The sequence below is a fragment of the Rhyacophila brunnea genome, unplaced genomic scaffold (assembly GCF_057557595.1).
Source record: "Rhyacophila brunnea isolate RB1 unplaced genomic scaffold, BYU_Rbru_1.0 scaffold_6, whole genome shotgun sequence".
In the NCBI taxonomy this organism is placed as follows: Eukaryota; Metazoa; Arthropoda; class Insecta; order Trichoptera; family Rhyacophilidae; genus Rhyacophila; species Rhyacophila brunnea.
This window is the reverse complement of record NW_028233276.1, coordinates 14,728,763-14,744,784: the sequence shown is the minus strand read 5'-3', so window position 1 is coordinate 14,744,784 and position 16,022 is coordinate 14,728,763. Positions and strand designations below refer to the sequence as shown.

Below are 16,022 nucleotides of genomic sequence, written 5' to 3'. Positions count from 1 at the left end.
ATTGAAAGTCTTTGACATATCCGTATAAATTGCATCAACTTGACAATGATTGTCTAGTGAACGAGATATGTATTCAGTGTACTCCATGAGGTTGGTTGCTGTTGATCGAGTAGATCGAAAACCATGTTGAGCGTCAGTCAGCTGACCATCCACATGTTTATATATCTAATTATATTTATGTAAAATGGACTCAAATTGTTTGACCGGTGTAGAGAGAACAGCCACTGGTCGGAAGTTAGTTATTTCAGATACCGAGCCATTTTTATACACCGGTCGTATACGAGTTAAGCTCCAATATTAACATACATTCATGTGTATTTGTATCGTTCACTAATTATTATTAATAAGGTACCGTAAAACTGTATTACTTGAGACGGTAGGGTAACTTGAGAAAAAATGACCTGTTGTCCTTTTTTTCATTGTCGTAACATTATCACAGTGTGAGTGACCTCACTTTTAATTTTTAGTCTGAATGAAAGAGTGCATATGTGTCTCTCTTTTACAATTCTCCCAAGACATTTAAGTCACAGGTAAGAAGCAGAGTCTTTATTATAATTTCAGTAAATTAAACGTAGAAAAATAGTCCTAACATAACTTCATCGCCAACCTATACTTTCAATTGTTTTTAACGATTTTTGTTTAGCATCTGACCTAACCTCACCCTTTGACATTTCGAAACCTTACTTTAAATTAATATTGCCAGCATTGCTAGAATTTTATTCCCTCTTTTGTTAAAAAACATCGAAGTGCGTTTAACTTGAGACATGTCTACAACGAGAGTGACTACACACTTCATGACTCTTCTGATGATGAATTTGTGGATGAAGAGTTTATTGATAATCTACAAGATGAAATTCTCAATGAGCCTGAAGAAAATGCTATAAATGATGAACCGAATTCAAAAGATATGAGCGAACTAAGTTGTGGGGATTTTATGGTATTATTATTAGTGTACCTACAACCAGAAGAAAAAAAGAAGGGTTTCATTGCGAAAGTTTTGACTATCGATAAGAATACGTCTCCTTGGACTGCAGAATGCAAGTTCATGAGGAACTTCCGTAGGAATCAAAATGTATATATCTTCCCCGCTGTTGATGATATCTGTACAGTAAATATAGATAGCTTCAAGGAAATTTTGAAGCCTCTTTCAGAGAAGAGAGAGCGATACATGTTTCCATATGAGATGCCCTAGTTATTGAGAAGACCTTCTAATGACGTTTTCTTTTGTATTTTTATTATTTGTATTATAAACTGTGTGACTATAATTTTATTAAAAGTCTTTTTGCTTTTCATGTAGGTATTGGTTCTCTTATAAAATCCAAATCTTTGCCGAATTAAAAAAAAAATACAGAGAAATATCCGGAGACTTCTAAAGTTTGTCCCAAGTAACATCAATGATTGAAAATATTTCATTTTAGTACTAAAAACACCTCAAGTCAAACTAACGGTGTGATTGTCATTGTAAAATACTTTTAATTTTCGGCAACGGCCCTTGGCTTCAATCCTATCCAGAATCCCTTTTCGGCGGTCATGTTGAACGAATTCGTGGCAATTTTCAGCGGGATTTGCATCTTGGCGATGACGGTGAATTGAAACTTGGACAACAGGTGGAACATCACAGCCTTTATCTCCATCAAAGCAAAGCGAGAGCCTTCAGCAAATAAACAAAGAACGCCATAAAGTATTTTGAATCGTCTGAGAATATCCAGCAAAATAAGACTAACGCATTTTTTTGCCAACAACTACACCAGTTGAGTTTCAAATTCCACCAAGGAAAGGCAACCAACTGACATGACACGGCTCTCGTGGTGCAGTGCGTGAGGTGCTGGCCTTCCACTCGAGAGTTCTGGGTTCGATCCCGGTGATTACACAATATTTATGTAATTTTCTAAAAGCAGCCTGGGTGTTTGTGATTGTTCAAAATTACTAATAACCACCTTGTACGAAAAAGCAAGGATATGGGGTGATTAATAATTAAAAAAAAAAAAAAACCAACTGATATGAAATCATTATATACATTTAATATTGAAATTTCTGTGATTTCATATATAAGTACATATACTTCTTTAATATTATTCATTGTCATGAATGGAATTTGAATTTTAATATAATTTATAAGGCAAATCTTTTACGACTACAATACAATAAGAAACTAAAATTAATATTTATAATACATACGTAGGTACCTATATAAATAGTAAAATAATTGATTTCACATATAAATGCCTGCCAACAGATTTTCATTAATTACATTTGTATGGTTGACTCATTCCCTGTTAGTGTGTTTGTAATCTGTGTTTAACACGTGCCGTGAAATTAGATAAGAATATTATAACTAGAGTCTGTATTGTATTAGCTGGCGTTCACGTCACGACGTTCGCGGACGGAGAGCATCGTGCCATCGCGTTCGACTGTTGCAAGTTTTCAATGGGAGGAAACGAGAGGGGATGCAGTGCTGAATGCTGAAGCGGGGGGGAAACCGCACGCCAGCTTATAGAAGACAGACTCTACAAAGTTTTAAATATTTTCCACGATGTGCTTTCCTATATACCCAGTAACTTCCTCTAAATTGACCCCCTTTCGTTGAGTAGGCTGGAACTGGCTTCTAACGGTTTCATAACCAGGAGAGATTTTATGTTACTGTACATATTTGATTTTGAAAAATTTTGAGAACACAAGTTCAGGTATTGGGCCATGCTATCTAACCTTGCGGCATTGGCTAATGGAAAGAATTTTTGGAGAGTCGGATCCGGTCTCTTGCAAGGGACGTCGGACTAACCTTAAAGCTCAGGCGCGCACACAAGTGGGAGTTTTTCGGGCTCGGACCCCCCAGGACCGAAATAAATACAAAATATTCAGGTGAATGAAATATTGAGGATTATGACATGCACGATTTGGCTGTCAAAACGTCTTCTCAACAGGTTGGGTTCACTTCTTTCAATACACAGGGCGTGTGTCAATAGAAGATCCGTGACATTTCTAATTGGTCCAATTATCTGGGGTATCCAATGTTTGCTTTAATATTCAGTCACTACATGGATAAAGATAAGACAGAGAGGATAAACGGACACTGACGATCCTAATAATTATAACCATTAGGCCACGTACATTTGAAAACCAATTGTGGATGAATCAGGTTGCAATAGCTCGTAAGTAAGTATTCGTAGTTTTAGCTGCAGGCCATTCATTGTTAAACTCAAAGTGCGAAGGTCCGTGGTTGAATTGACAAGAAGCTATAAGAAGTAAGCGAGATAAATGCAAAAGTCGGTGGTGCTTGCTACATTTTATTAATACCCTCTTTCCACCTTAAAGAATCAATACTATATCATATATAGAGCATATTTCAATATGGACTTCCTGTATACCATTTTTCTCTCTGTACGCCTGTTAACGCTTGTTTAGTTAAATCAATCTACTTGAATATTTCAACTGTACCTACACTGTCTGTAATCGTTTTCTGTAAAATATAAACTGTTCTCCACCCAAGTTATTGTTTATTGGACTTGCCAATCCTTGCATTAACGCTCGGTATATCGATATTACACTTTAAAATTGTAAACCTACATGTTTTATTACTTTTTCTTACCTATACAATTCCTCGGACCTACTCCAAAAGGCATGTACATGAACGGCTGAATAGATCCTTTGTTCTCATCGGAGAATCTTTCTGGATCGAATTTATCTGGGTTTGGAAAATATCTTGGATCCCTGTGAATAGCGTAAGTCGGTATCCATAATCCTTCACCAACTGCAAACTATAAGAAAACAAATTACATTAAGCCATTCATACATGTAACACTGGTTTTGAATGGATTTACTTTTATCGTCACTAATCTACAATACACTTAATTTTATTTGTTTCCTAGATACCGAAATTTTGTATTGACATGGGTGGTTAACGTTAAAGCACACAAACCCACGCTCTTCAAAACTGCGTCCGGTCAAAAAATGTATGTTGTTATTTTCATTGTGTATTTAATTCAATGTAAGGACGTCATGGATTGGGAAAGGCTCACAACCATTCCTTGTAAAAATAACCTATTGCGTTGGGAACCCGTGCTCTAAAGAGATGAATCACATGCGACACGATGAGTAATTTCAATGATCCATCCATTATTAAATGAAGGCTTCTATGTCTTCTTTTATGCCCAGTTTTCTGAGGCAATTGTTTTGATATCATCTGCAGCGCTGAGGGACTTCCCATACTAATATTATTTCAAGAATCCAATGTGAAATTAAAATTTTATATCACTCACTACTCTTGTAAAGAGGAAAGAATTATACATACCGTGTATCCCTTGTGGCCTGGTGAGTCGCTCGGTGGAGGTAATGTGTAAGGCTTAATGCATTTTCTGTCATTGGTAACAATTGCAGGCCACAATCTCAATGTTTCTACAACAAAAATGTATAATAAATTAATTATCCATATTGATGTACCTATGTGATATGCAGCATGAGTGAATGATGAGCAAAAATAATAGTGCAATGGAACCCCTGGAGGCCCATCATTTTAAGAGTTTCCAGTTCAAGGTTCTCAAGATTTGGTAGAGCTTTGATTAATAAATAATTACATATGATGTTTTCTGGGTTTGGTTCCATTTCCAGCTTTGCTAATAAGTCGTTGTTACAGTCGTGATCTATGAAAAAGCACGCTCAAACCTCATGGTCGAGGAATTACAGATTGCTTTGATGGACTCTAATAGGTTTTTTTAAAATTCAATATTATATTTGGGATTAATTATTAGACAGAGAAATGTATTATTAGAAGAGAGAAACCTATATTCAAGTACCCACCTGATACCACCATATCCATATATTTCATAGTCTGTAGATCATTGTAGTATACATGGCCGTTATTTTTTAAAGCAACTTCATCAATTTCTTCTTGAAGCTTTTCTTGAATATCAGGATTCGTGGCAAGTTCATGCGCCATGAAGCATAGAAGAGAAGATGACGTATCAAAGCCGGCGAGGAAGAATAAAACGGCCTGGCCTACTATTTGATCGTCAGTCCATTCTGTAAAGATATAAGTGAATATATAATCAAAGCTTGACAGGTTTTTCTTTTTTTCTTGTGCTACATCCGGGGGTGGACTTTAGTTATCTCAAGAGGACTGCCCATTCTGTTGATTGCTCATCCCAATTGATTGCTCTAGTCAAGTGGTTTTGAAGTCAATAAAGTTATAATTTCTCTGCAATAAATATGTTTTAATTCTGATCCATAATACGTATGGTACGTCATAGGAGCATATCCGCATGCAAACGTACCCAACAGTCACTCCTATATATTTGACTTGGTGGCGTGTGACAGCAAATACATGGACTAAATATATACATGTAACCTGTGACAACCATCGGTGCTTACTCTCATAAAAATAAATAAGTATAAAGTATCTATGGTTTTGATACACCCCTGTTACAGGCGGGCTTCTCCCGGTGTAAAATAATCATTTAGTAGTCATAAGTCGAAACGTAACCCTGACCTCTAGAAACGGCTTCATAAAACATCTAATCTGATTCCTTGCTCAACTACGTAATTTTTTTTTTTTTTTATTTATTCATGAGTAAAGGCCTTCGTCCGGTGCGTGAAAATCACTTACTGGGCGGAGGTGTAATTAAGATAGATTTTAAAGTATAAATGATGATGGATGAAAGAGATAATTTTAAGATTAAATATAAGTGCTTATTCAAATATAATAAATTTTGCCGCGCTTGCCGGCAACGTTCAAATTTCCATGCGCCTGCGCCGGGGTGGTCCTCGTGATTCGTCAAATCAAAAGCATCACGCGATAAAATTTGGCCAATCACGAGAGTCCTTTTTGCTGGACGGCGTGGGTACGCGAAATTTGGAAAAAAAAAGAAAGGAGTAAGCGTCCCTTTTCCAACATATACGGACCTGCGAAACTTAAAACAAAATATATAAACGTGTAAAGAAAATGTAAAATATAAGATAATACCAAGTTACGCACGAGACAGACGTGGTTTCATTTAATTTCTCCTCAATTTAAAATATCTTTTTTTGTGAATCCGGGGTTCGATGGACCCCTGAGCTAGCCGCCGGAACCCCGGGTATCTCAGTTTGTTATTATCAATAAAATTAATAAAACAACATACTGCGTTTTACAGTTTCCCTTCCAACGGAAGATTCCTCAACCGTAGCGAAGCCTGCTTCTTTAACTTCCTTATGTTCTGATTCCTTGTCACGCTTCAGAGACCCTTTCTTTGCTTCTAAAAGAAGCTGAATCATGTCAGGTCTTGATAATTTTCCATCCTCTCTCGCTTTCATGCTGTCAGATACTAGGTTTCTGAAGAAATTAGCCACATTATCATTAAACACCTTCATCCCTGTCATCTGAAAAGAGGTCATCATTGACCATGAAAATTTCCTCAAAACTTTTTGGCCACCTATTATATTTTAAAAAATATCGTAAAATATAAGTTGTATTAACATTATGATATTTTTATAAATAATTAAATTTTTGAAGATTTATTTGCCAATTTGTGGGGCGTATAAAAAGACAATCCGTTACGATGAGCAGATTGATAACCAGTAATACTACACTTTGGCACTATTATTTAGTTGAAAAAGGCTTATTGGACTTTGTTGATGCTGCATTCGCACCTGGGGAATAATAGTGGCACAACTCGAAAAACTTGTTTTTGCAGGAGAGCAGTTTCAATATTTTATTTTGGTATGTTAAATCAAGTTTTTTTTTTTAATTTACTTTATAATAGCGTGAAGTTGACACACTTGAGTCATCTCATTTTGAATGTTATCCGCAATAACAATGGCACAATGATCATTGTGCCACTATTTCTGCTTAAATTCAAGTAAAATGTTATAATATGATAATGACAACAATGCTTTTAAGGCCACCATTATATTTTTAAGAATTATGCCGCTATTTGCGCGGATAGAAATGATATCTTAGAACGTTTCTGCATACTTTACTAAAAAATGACAAATATGGACTCGTGCCACTATTATTCCCCGGGTGCGATTATCTTCTATCCATATTACAAATAATTTTTCCATTTTTTCTATTAATATTCCTCTTTCTTGATAATTATTGTTTTTTCAACATGGTCTATGATTCGAACTCTATCGAGCATAATGTTATAATCGTAAAATGAAACAAAATACATATTTTTTTTTAAATCACGTAAGTATGAATTCACGTAAGTCGAATAGCATAACATGTTTATGGCCGTCGATCGTTCTGTGAGAACAAAGCAGTGTCACTTTCAAAAGTAAAGGTAAGCGTTAAAATTCGAATGATTAAGGTATCGACACGTAATTAACTGATCAAACTGGAACCATCGGCTTGTCTTCCTGGAACTGGAACTAAATCAAAAGTTATTGTTGCAATTCTTACAACTATTTTATAAGGAGAGATATTAATTTTTTTCGGTTGACTCCGTATATTTACATCGTTAAATGCTCGTCTGGCTTGTTTTCGGAGGGCACCATAAACATATGGGTATCAATTGGTATATGATAACTATGACAGTATTCCTAATAAAACAAAAAAGAATATTTAAAAAAATCCATGGGTCTTGACAACCACGAGTATCGCTTAAGACACATGCATTATTCCTTGGGTTGTGTCACGTCTTACCTTTGAAAGTTTAGGAGATAGTGTGAACAAAAAGAATTTCCAGGCTTTTAGTCCTCTGAAATTTGTAGCTTCCTTTCCCATCTCGTAGAATTGATTGTCCCTCTCCGAAAGTGAGTCTACTATCACCCCGAATGCCGTAGTAGCGATGACATCGTTTGCGTATCGTGTGAATGCATCTTTCATCTCCACTTCAATATGGCCTCGCTCTGGAAAATAAAATATGCTACGGATTATTGAATTAAAAGAAAAGTAAATCCAATGGCCCACAGTGTTCAAATCCTGGGTCTGGCGAAGATACATATATTGTTTTTCAATGTGTGTTTGGAGTCAGAGTATGGATCTAATAGGTTGAGCAAGTGGCTAATATCTATTTATCGTAAAAAACAAAAATCTGTGGAGGCCCATTGATCTTCTTAGGATCTGACATGGTCAACAAATCGAATGAGCTGAGGAGCTCGGTAATAAATAATGTTAAGCAATAAATGTCAGAAAATAATAAAAAATAATTAATTCATTATCCTAAGATATAGTTTTATTTATTTTTTCATTCTTATTTATTTGTTTTCATTGAATAAAGAATACATATTATAGATGGTGATGGTTAGTTTTTCAAAATTTATAAAGCCTCGCCGTTACCAAACCATAATCGATAAAAAATATTCATTCATTCATTCATTTTCATTCATTCATTTTTTTTTAACATATTGTGGACATTACAAATTATAAGTTTAAGACGTTCACAACATGACATTTAGAAACAAAGATATATAAATATAACAGTATTACATAAAAAAAAGAGATATATCAGTAGATGAATTAGATAGGTACAAGGAAGTACACTGGATGAGTTAAGCAGACCCTATTTTAAGAATTTATAAAACCACATCCACCTAAACTCATTCTCACGTAGGTGGAATATATCAACACCCGAAGCAATTTCGTTGAACATAGTTATCACTAGGGCCCGGATTTGTATGCAACAAAAAACATGGTTATATGCATGCACGTATGCACTTAAAATCAATAAAATATGCACTAAAACCGAAGAAATATGCAGTTAAAAATTGACATTTTTGTGGGAAAAAATTGTAAATACCCACTTTACCCAATATTACTGACAAAAAATCGAATAAACAGTTAATAATTTTTCAACATAATACGATATCAGAACAAAAAACACAAACAAAGAATATAAAGTTAATCATTTACAATTTTCAAAATAGTTTCCAAATGTCAAGTGTCAGAATAATATTGCTGTTCGGCGTTTTTAAACCATATTGACAAAAGGTTTTGCAATCCGATAGCTGATAAAATAAGTTAATGGGTAAGTCTACTTTTATTATATTATGTTTATAGCAGTGCTCGAAATGGACCGGAACGCACCGGAGCGCCGTTCCGGTTCATGCAATCGGTAAAGTTATCGCTCCGTCTCGTGGAAAAAATAATTTGACCGTCTGACCTAAATAGGCCATATAACAAAAAAATTAACACACTTATTTTCATAAAATTTGATGACTGTTAATATTTTCAGAAAATTGTCAAGCGCTCCGGTTCGTAAACTTTTCCATTTCGAGCGCTGGTTTATAGGTATATACAATTGTGTGCCCCTTGAAATTTCTTTGCAGTCGTGGTATCGAAATAATGATAGTACCTTCCTATTGTAATTTTCACGTTTGCAAATCTACCAAAGCAAACATAAAAAATAGTTAGGTATATAAAGAAGATTATGTTTGAGTAAATTCCGTACCTACCTATATAAAATGTCTATATTATATTTGCGCATTCTTACGAAAGTGTAAATGGCGACCATTGTCATTTTATATTTTGAGATTAAGTAGATTTTAAAATTATTTGCATCAATATGTTGTTGATCGTCAAGCGATGAAAATTTATAAAGAAATCTTCAAGCTACACAATATATGAAATAATTAATGAAGTCATCAATCTGACAGGAAGTGCTGACAAATAATTTACATGGTGGGAGTGCATTACTATTATTATTATTACATAATTATGTCCTCATAAATTTATATTGTTACTCATAATTTGTCAATATGATTATCATTGCAATAAAGTGTACCTATCTGAATTGAAATATCGACTTTTATTCATTTTTGTCACAATTTCGTTTTTATAATTATAAATACTTTTTTGGGTTCGGATCTATGGTTCTGTCATAGCCAAAACTTCTAGTCACGCCAATAGATGGTGCCAATTGTAGGGGGCATCTTCTTGTATGGAACTTACGAATCTATATATATATATATACGTCTGTTATCTATGGGCTATCATCCCAACAAGTCACTGGTCAATGATAAATCTCAGTACCAATAAATAAACAAAATCTTACGTTTGTTTTTGGGATTTTGCATTTCCTTCATATAGAATTCGGCAGTTTGCTCTGCGCAATCGGCAACAAATTGAAACATGTTCCTCATCTTGGAGCTGGTGAACGCTGGACTCAGAGTAGCTCTCATGTCACGCCATTTTTGACCTGAAATAGACTGCAGTAGTTAAAGTACATGGATACAGTATCATGCGGAAATCGTGAGGGAACATCAAATTATTGTGTTCCTCTACGTATCTGTCAGCGTATCTTATAACAATACATATTTGCCATATAACCCGTTTTATTTATATCATTTCTCTCATTGACTAGTGATTTTCATGGTTTCAAAGATCTTCAAAAATGGATCGGAGCAATGCATAGAATGTTATGTAAAACTAAGTACAATTTTATTATTCTTATGGATAGATGACATTTTACTAAAATATTCAATAACCAAGCAAAGCTGCTTTCTGCCATTTATATTGTTACCATTCTTGTGGTTACAATCATCCATATATTATGATTAAAATATTTTTTAATTAACATTTATATTTGTTAAAATATTATAACTGTACAACATTACTCGATAATCCCAACATGATAACTCGCGGCGGATATATTGGAATTAAAGTGTTGGTTGCCATCGTTTGAATACCTAATGTAATAAAATATATTATTTATTACCGATGGTCTTTAGTGTTTGCATAGATAATCGGTACTCGAAACAATTTTGTTTTGTCAGAAACAAGTAATCGGTAATGAAATCTATGTTTATTCAATTTTTGTTTATGATAGTAATTATATGACAGCTGTCACTTTGGTTCCCGTTTTTGCTTTGGCACCACCTGTTCATCGTTATTTATTGTTAGATCTTATTTATCAAAAAATTGACTGACTAAGCCGATTTATTTAAATTCCATGTCTGAGATAGTAAGAACGTTATCAAATATACTTCATTAAATGAGGAACAGTAATCTTATGTCATATCCGCTTCTCAGTCAGAGCATATTGACACTGCGTGGAGCCTTCAACAATCCCTGTCAATCGCCAGCCTTTTGGCTTCTTCTTTCTGTGGATGATATTTAGAGGCATTCAACGGAATACAGTTTTCTTGATGAGTGACAGAGTTAAAAAACCAATTGTGTACCTTTGAGGGAGAAAAGGCCGCTTCCAAAAATTGGATCCAAAGATTCATCAATTCCCAGAATGTGGTCGGTGAAGTGATCAAAATCTTTCACCGCTACCTGCTTAATCACCTCCAAGTCTTTGATAAGTACCATTCTTGTAAAAAAGAAGTTAGCGCCAATGTATCTGTAGAAGGTACAATGTGCATTACCAATTAAACAAACTACACGATATTCAACAATCAGTCTGAAATTTACTAGCAACTATGTCGTCGCTGTAGGATTGGTTTCCCGAATAGACCAAATGTTCAGGAGACGAAAAAAAAATTCAAAATCCTATATTTAAATACATGGAGATATTTAAATTGTTGTTTTTACAGCATATGAATGATGTATTCATTACCATTACAAAATAATTTAAAGAAAGGGATGGTTCTCGTCCAATTAGATACAAAAAAACATTCTGCATTAAGAGGTCGATTTCGACAAAAGCGGATATTCGGGAAACCAATCCTATAGCGACGATGTGTCTGACAAATTATCCCAAATCCCTTCAATACTGGCAATTTTGGCAGTAATATTTGCCAACAAATTCTCTATATTCAATAAGGAATGCTACATTAAAAAATCTTGTAAATGTGTTGCTGAGTTTCAAAACCCGCTAAAACACTTTTTCATTATGTTGAGAAAATCAACAAAAACTTTTTGAACTAAAAAAGTTTTTGAATGTTTTAATAGTCTTATAGCGGGACAGTTAATCGTAGCGGCTTTTGAAAGAGGCGATAAAATTTTCATATAGAGGTTTTAATAACGAATCGAACGATATATATATCTTAATTGTTTCAAAAAAGTGTTATAGCGGTTTTTGAAACTCAGTGACACATATTATATTTATTGATTAGAAGAAAAAAACTAAAATTTGGAGTGATGCTGGTGCCAACTCATAAAAAGATGCTCGCCACTCAGATACGGGACGCACAAATTTGTGTTTTTGCTAATCGCTTTTCAAATGCAAATAACCCGTTAATTACAAAATCAAAAACATTGTGTATCAAAAATTTAGCATTAGTATAATGTAAAATGCTTGCTAATGCACATTGGCTGGAGTCCGATCGATGCAAGTTTGAATGCCGCTCAATACCAATATGTTTTCTAATAGGTGTGTTTCTAAAATACCTATTCGTAAGTACTACGTGGAAAGCCCATCCAAGGATGTACGAAAAAATATTTAAATTCTTGTTAATTATTATTATTAGTAAGATAATAAAAAGATTGTCTTACATGCCCCAATAAATTTGGTACCTAATCTTATCATCCTTTGTTTTATCAATGCCAAAGAAAATGTCTTGCATATAAAAGTATAATTTCCAAAATTTATAGTACTTATTTAAGTCATCCAAATGGCAAGGTCTGATAAACCTTTTTCATACAATAAATGCACCTTTTTTATGCTTAGCATTATTTTAAGGAACCATCACAATATTATATTATGGACATATAATTTAATTACCAACTGTTTTTTTTAGTGCGTAATATGAATGACAGCAATGCTATTTTCACTTATTTTATTCATCTGCCATCGACTTAAAATAATGTTTATAAAATTGGAATTACGCAGAATACCCATGCACATTTAAAGCTCAATTTTTTTGTGAAATGTAAGATTATATAAGTAGGTATAAGATGTTTTATTTCCATAAACAATGAATAAACATAACTTACTTTTGTTCTGGATATAAGTAATATAATCGACAGATCATGTCTCTGAAGTGCTCCACCCGGAATATGACAGTCAGCATGTCGCCAAAGAATGGCCATGATGGTGTTGCCTTCACTCCATTGCGGGAGAAGTGGCCGCTGATGTATGTTGACACACACCAAAATAAGATGACTCCGCCGATGACAAACAGAAGAATAGTGCCCAGAACCATGATCTATTGAAGAAATAATTAATCAAGATTGACTTATTATTTAATGGAAATAGCCACATTCCTTCTTAATTGGAAAAATGGTGATCATGTATAATGTATTATCCTAAACTATTATTATCATTCTCTGAACACGGTTGAGTAGTGGCAGATTGTTGGTCTCAGAAGTCATGGGTTGCAGGTTTTCAGTTACGTGCCTGGGACACTCACATGTTCTTTCAATGTATGTTTTTAATAGTGTAAACAATCATGGCAGCACAATTTTATTATATTTACACTGTCCTACTATATTTTTAACATTCAACAGTGTTGCAGATTATCACACAGGTAAAATTTAACAAACGGACAACATCAAATCAAACAGATGCACTGAGAGCATGGAAAACGTCTCATAGAACGGCTATTTGCTCGATAGTACCGTACAGCAATGTCGAAGGGTGGAGGTAGGCTGTTAAGATCTGACATGAATAAGATGATATGACACGCAGACTAAACTTTGTCAGTCGTACTTATTTGTTTACAATACAAATTGCTGGTCTTGTTGGTTAGTTTAATTAAGCCCCGCCTAAGCCAAACCATAATAGATAAAAAAATATTCTTCTGTCTATAAAATATTTCAAATTATGCCATTAAATCATACCAAATTTTAGATATTAAATAGATAGAAGAATATTTTATACCTTTTGTGGTTTGGATAGGTACAGTTTAATTGAATTTTTTTAAATTAACTAATCCAATCTACAATTTGTATTTTTGTTCAATATAAGTATGACTGACAAAGTGTGCACTATTTTTGTCGAATCTCCACAGTCTACCTTCACTATTATGGCTTGGTTTAATTGAATTTTGAAAACTAACCAACGCTATCTGCAATAAAAACAAATAGGAATGACTTGACAAAGTTTAGTGTTCACTACGTATGTTGGATCTCTACAACCTACCTCAACCATTCGCCACTGTCGTCTGAAAAGGTCTTTACCACATTATATTTCTATATTTTACTTCAGGATTACGGGAGGGTGATTGAAAGAGATGTTTTAGTTAGACTTGCTGTAATTTATTCAACGGCAGAGAATTAACTGACCTCAATTGTACGGATCTGATACGTTTCATGGTAATTTTCTTTACATCAACATTAATTATAGTTTGGCACCTTCTTGTCTAGTTTTTCTATAATGGTAATTTAATAAGTAGACAGACAACTTTCTCCATTTATTTTATCATACACAATTAAAAGATAAGATTATTTATATGTTATATAAGTTACACAGTGAATAATATATTAAGGATATTATACATAGAAAATTAATGTAAAAATAACTTATTATAATTATTATTATAAACTATAATATATAAATATTTAGTAAGAATATTGTTCAAGATACCTAATAAATCACTTAAATTTTTAATAATTTCAATTTAAAATTACTTACTAAACAAAAAAGAAATAATCAAACTATGTAAATATACTTAGGAGAACTGTTTACTTCTACTATCAAGGCCATTTTGCTTGACAGTTCATTGTTATCTTCAATATCATAATTTAATATTGTAATGAAATAATAATTGGTTGGAGGTCAAATTTAATGGGTGTGTTAATCTGTTGTACAAGCAGTAAGTAGTATTGAAGTTGGTGGAGCTGAATTTATAAGACATTTTGAATTAATATTTCGTATTGTTGGTCCATGCATTGAATTACACTTATTTACAAGTTTACCTTTCACACTATACTTTTACACAGTTTCAAACAGATTTGAAACAACAAACTTTTAAATTATTCTGTGTTTAGTGTTGCCTATTTAAAGAATCTAAGATTATTTTGTTTTTGACAGCAGCTGTTGGGATGGGGGATAGATACATAAATATATTTTTTACATAATATGCAGTATTAATTTAAAATAAACTGAATTTATCTCTTATTCATCAAATAAATAAATAACAATTCAATCTGCTATCTATAAATATTTAGAGACAAAATTAAATGGTTGTAATAAAGTGTATTTCCATATGTAGGTAATTATAAAATAATATCTTAACATTTTCTATGCCTCATGATATTACTATGGCAGTATCTGACAGGCAGCAGATTTTTAATGACATAAGTTGAATGTAGAGCAATGTTCTTACTAAAATTGCTGTAATACCGATACTTTGTGGCTTAGTATTTCATAATTATTCAAACAGATGTCACTGTGTGTTTAATTTTTTAGATTATGGAAATCAATCGACAGTTGCTAGTAATTTGAGTTTAAAGTTGGACAATATAGGAATTTATATGTGCGACTTGTCGATCACGGCCTCATAGAGTGAGAAAACTCGCTGAAGGGATAGAACCGGTTAACACAATCGCTGCGTACCTTTTAATTACCGCATTTAAGTAACATGCTAATCGGATCGATCGGCCGCTTAACAGGGACACGGCAGCCATGTCATCCACGTCGAATGATTTATCAATAATTTTATTATTAAGCCCTAAATAATTAATTAACGCTTTTTAACACAAAGTGAAGGTTACCATAACAATTTAATGAGGAATGGTTGTCAGCAATTTGCTTAACGTGTTCTTGAATAAAAAACATGTACCTACCTACCTATTGAAAATGTTATTTAAAAATTAAAAGAAAAATTGAAAAACTCGTTAATATTTTATTGTCATTTTTACAGACAATTTAAATTATTATTTTTCATTGAAAAGAGATACCCAGAGCCATCAGTCAAACCATTGACGGTACTGGAAATTGAGGAGACGTTGTGTTCTCTGGAGTGAACTCCATCGGTCATCGGAATTTAAAAAAAGCTATTGAAGGAGCCTTGATGCTACCTATAACCAATTTGGTCTAAGTTGTATTTGTAAAAATGGCGTATGTTTTACATTTAGAAAACACTGTTAAAATAAAAAACTGTAATGTGATTAAATATTTATTAAAAATGAACAAAGTTTTTGTAAAACATACAAAATAACATAATATCTATATAATTAAAATAAAATATAAACACATATTTCATTATAAGTACCTAATTCT

At 33.3% G+C, this 16,022-nt stretch overlaps 1 protein-coding gene across 1 annotated transcript in view; it reads right to left on the bottom strand.

The window, feature by feature from the left end:
- Positions 1-1,334: 1,334 nt before the first annotated feature.
- Positions 1,335-16,022, bottom strand: part of LOC147065256 (uncharacterized) — a 34,170-nt gene continuing 19,482 nt past the window's right edge. The window contains exons 11-19 of the mRNA XM_085956959.1: positions 12,794-13,005; positions 11,095-11,258; positions 9,969-10,112; positions 7,619-7,824; positions 6,114-6,351; positions 4,795-5,016; positions 4,289-4,392; positions 3,587-3,755; positions 1,335-1,651 (exon numbers count right to left, since the gene is read on the bottom strand). Coding sequence (XP_085813085.1) covers positions 1,473-1,651; positions 3,587-3,755; positions 4,289-4,392; positions 4,795-5,016; positions 6,114-6,351; positions 7,619-7,824; positions 9,969-10,112; positions 11,095-11,258; positions 12,794-13,005 — 1,638 coding nt within the window. The 3' untranslated portion in view covers positions 1,335-1,472. The remainder of the gene's footprint in view (positions 1,652-3,586; positions 3,756-4,288; positions 4,393-4,794; positions 5,017-6,113; positions 6,352-7,618; positions 7,825-9,968; positions 10,113-11,094; positions 11,259-12,793; positions 13,006-16,022) is intronic.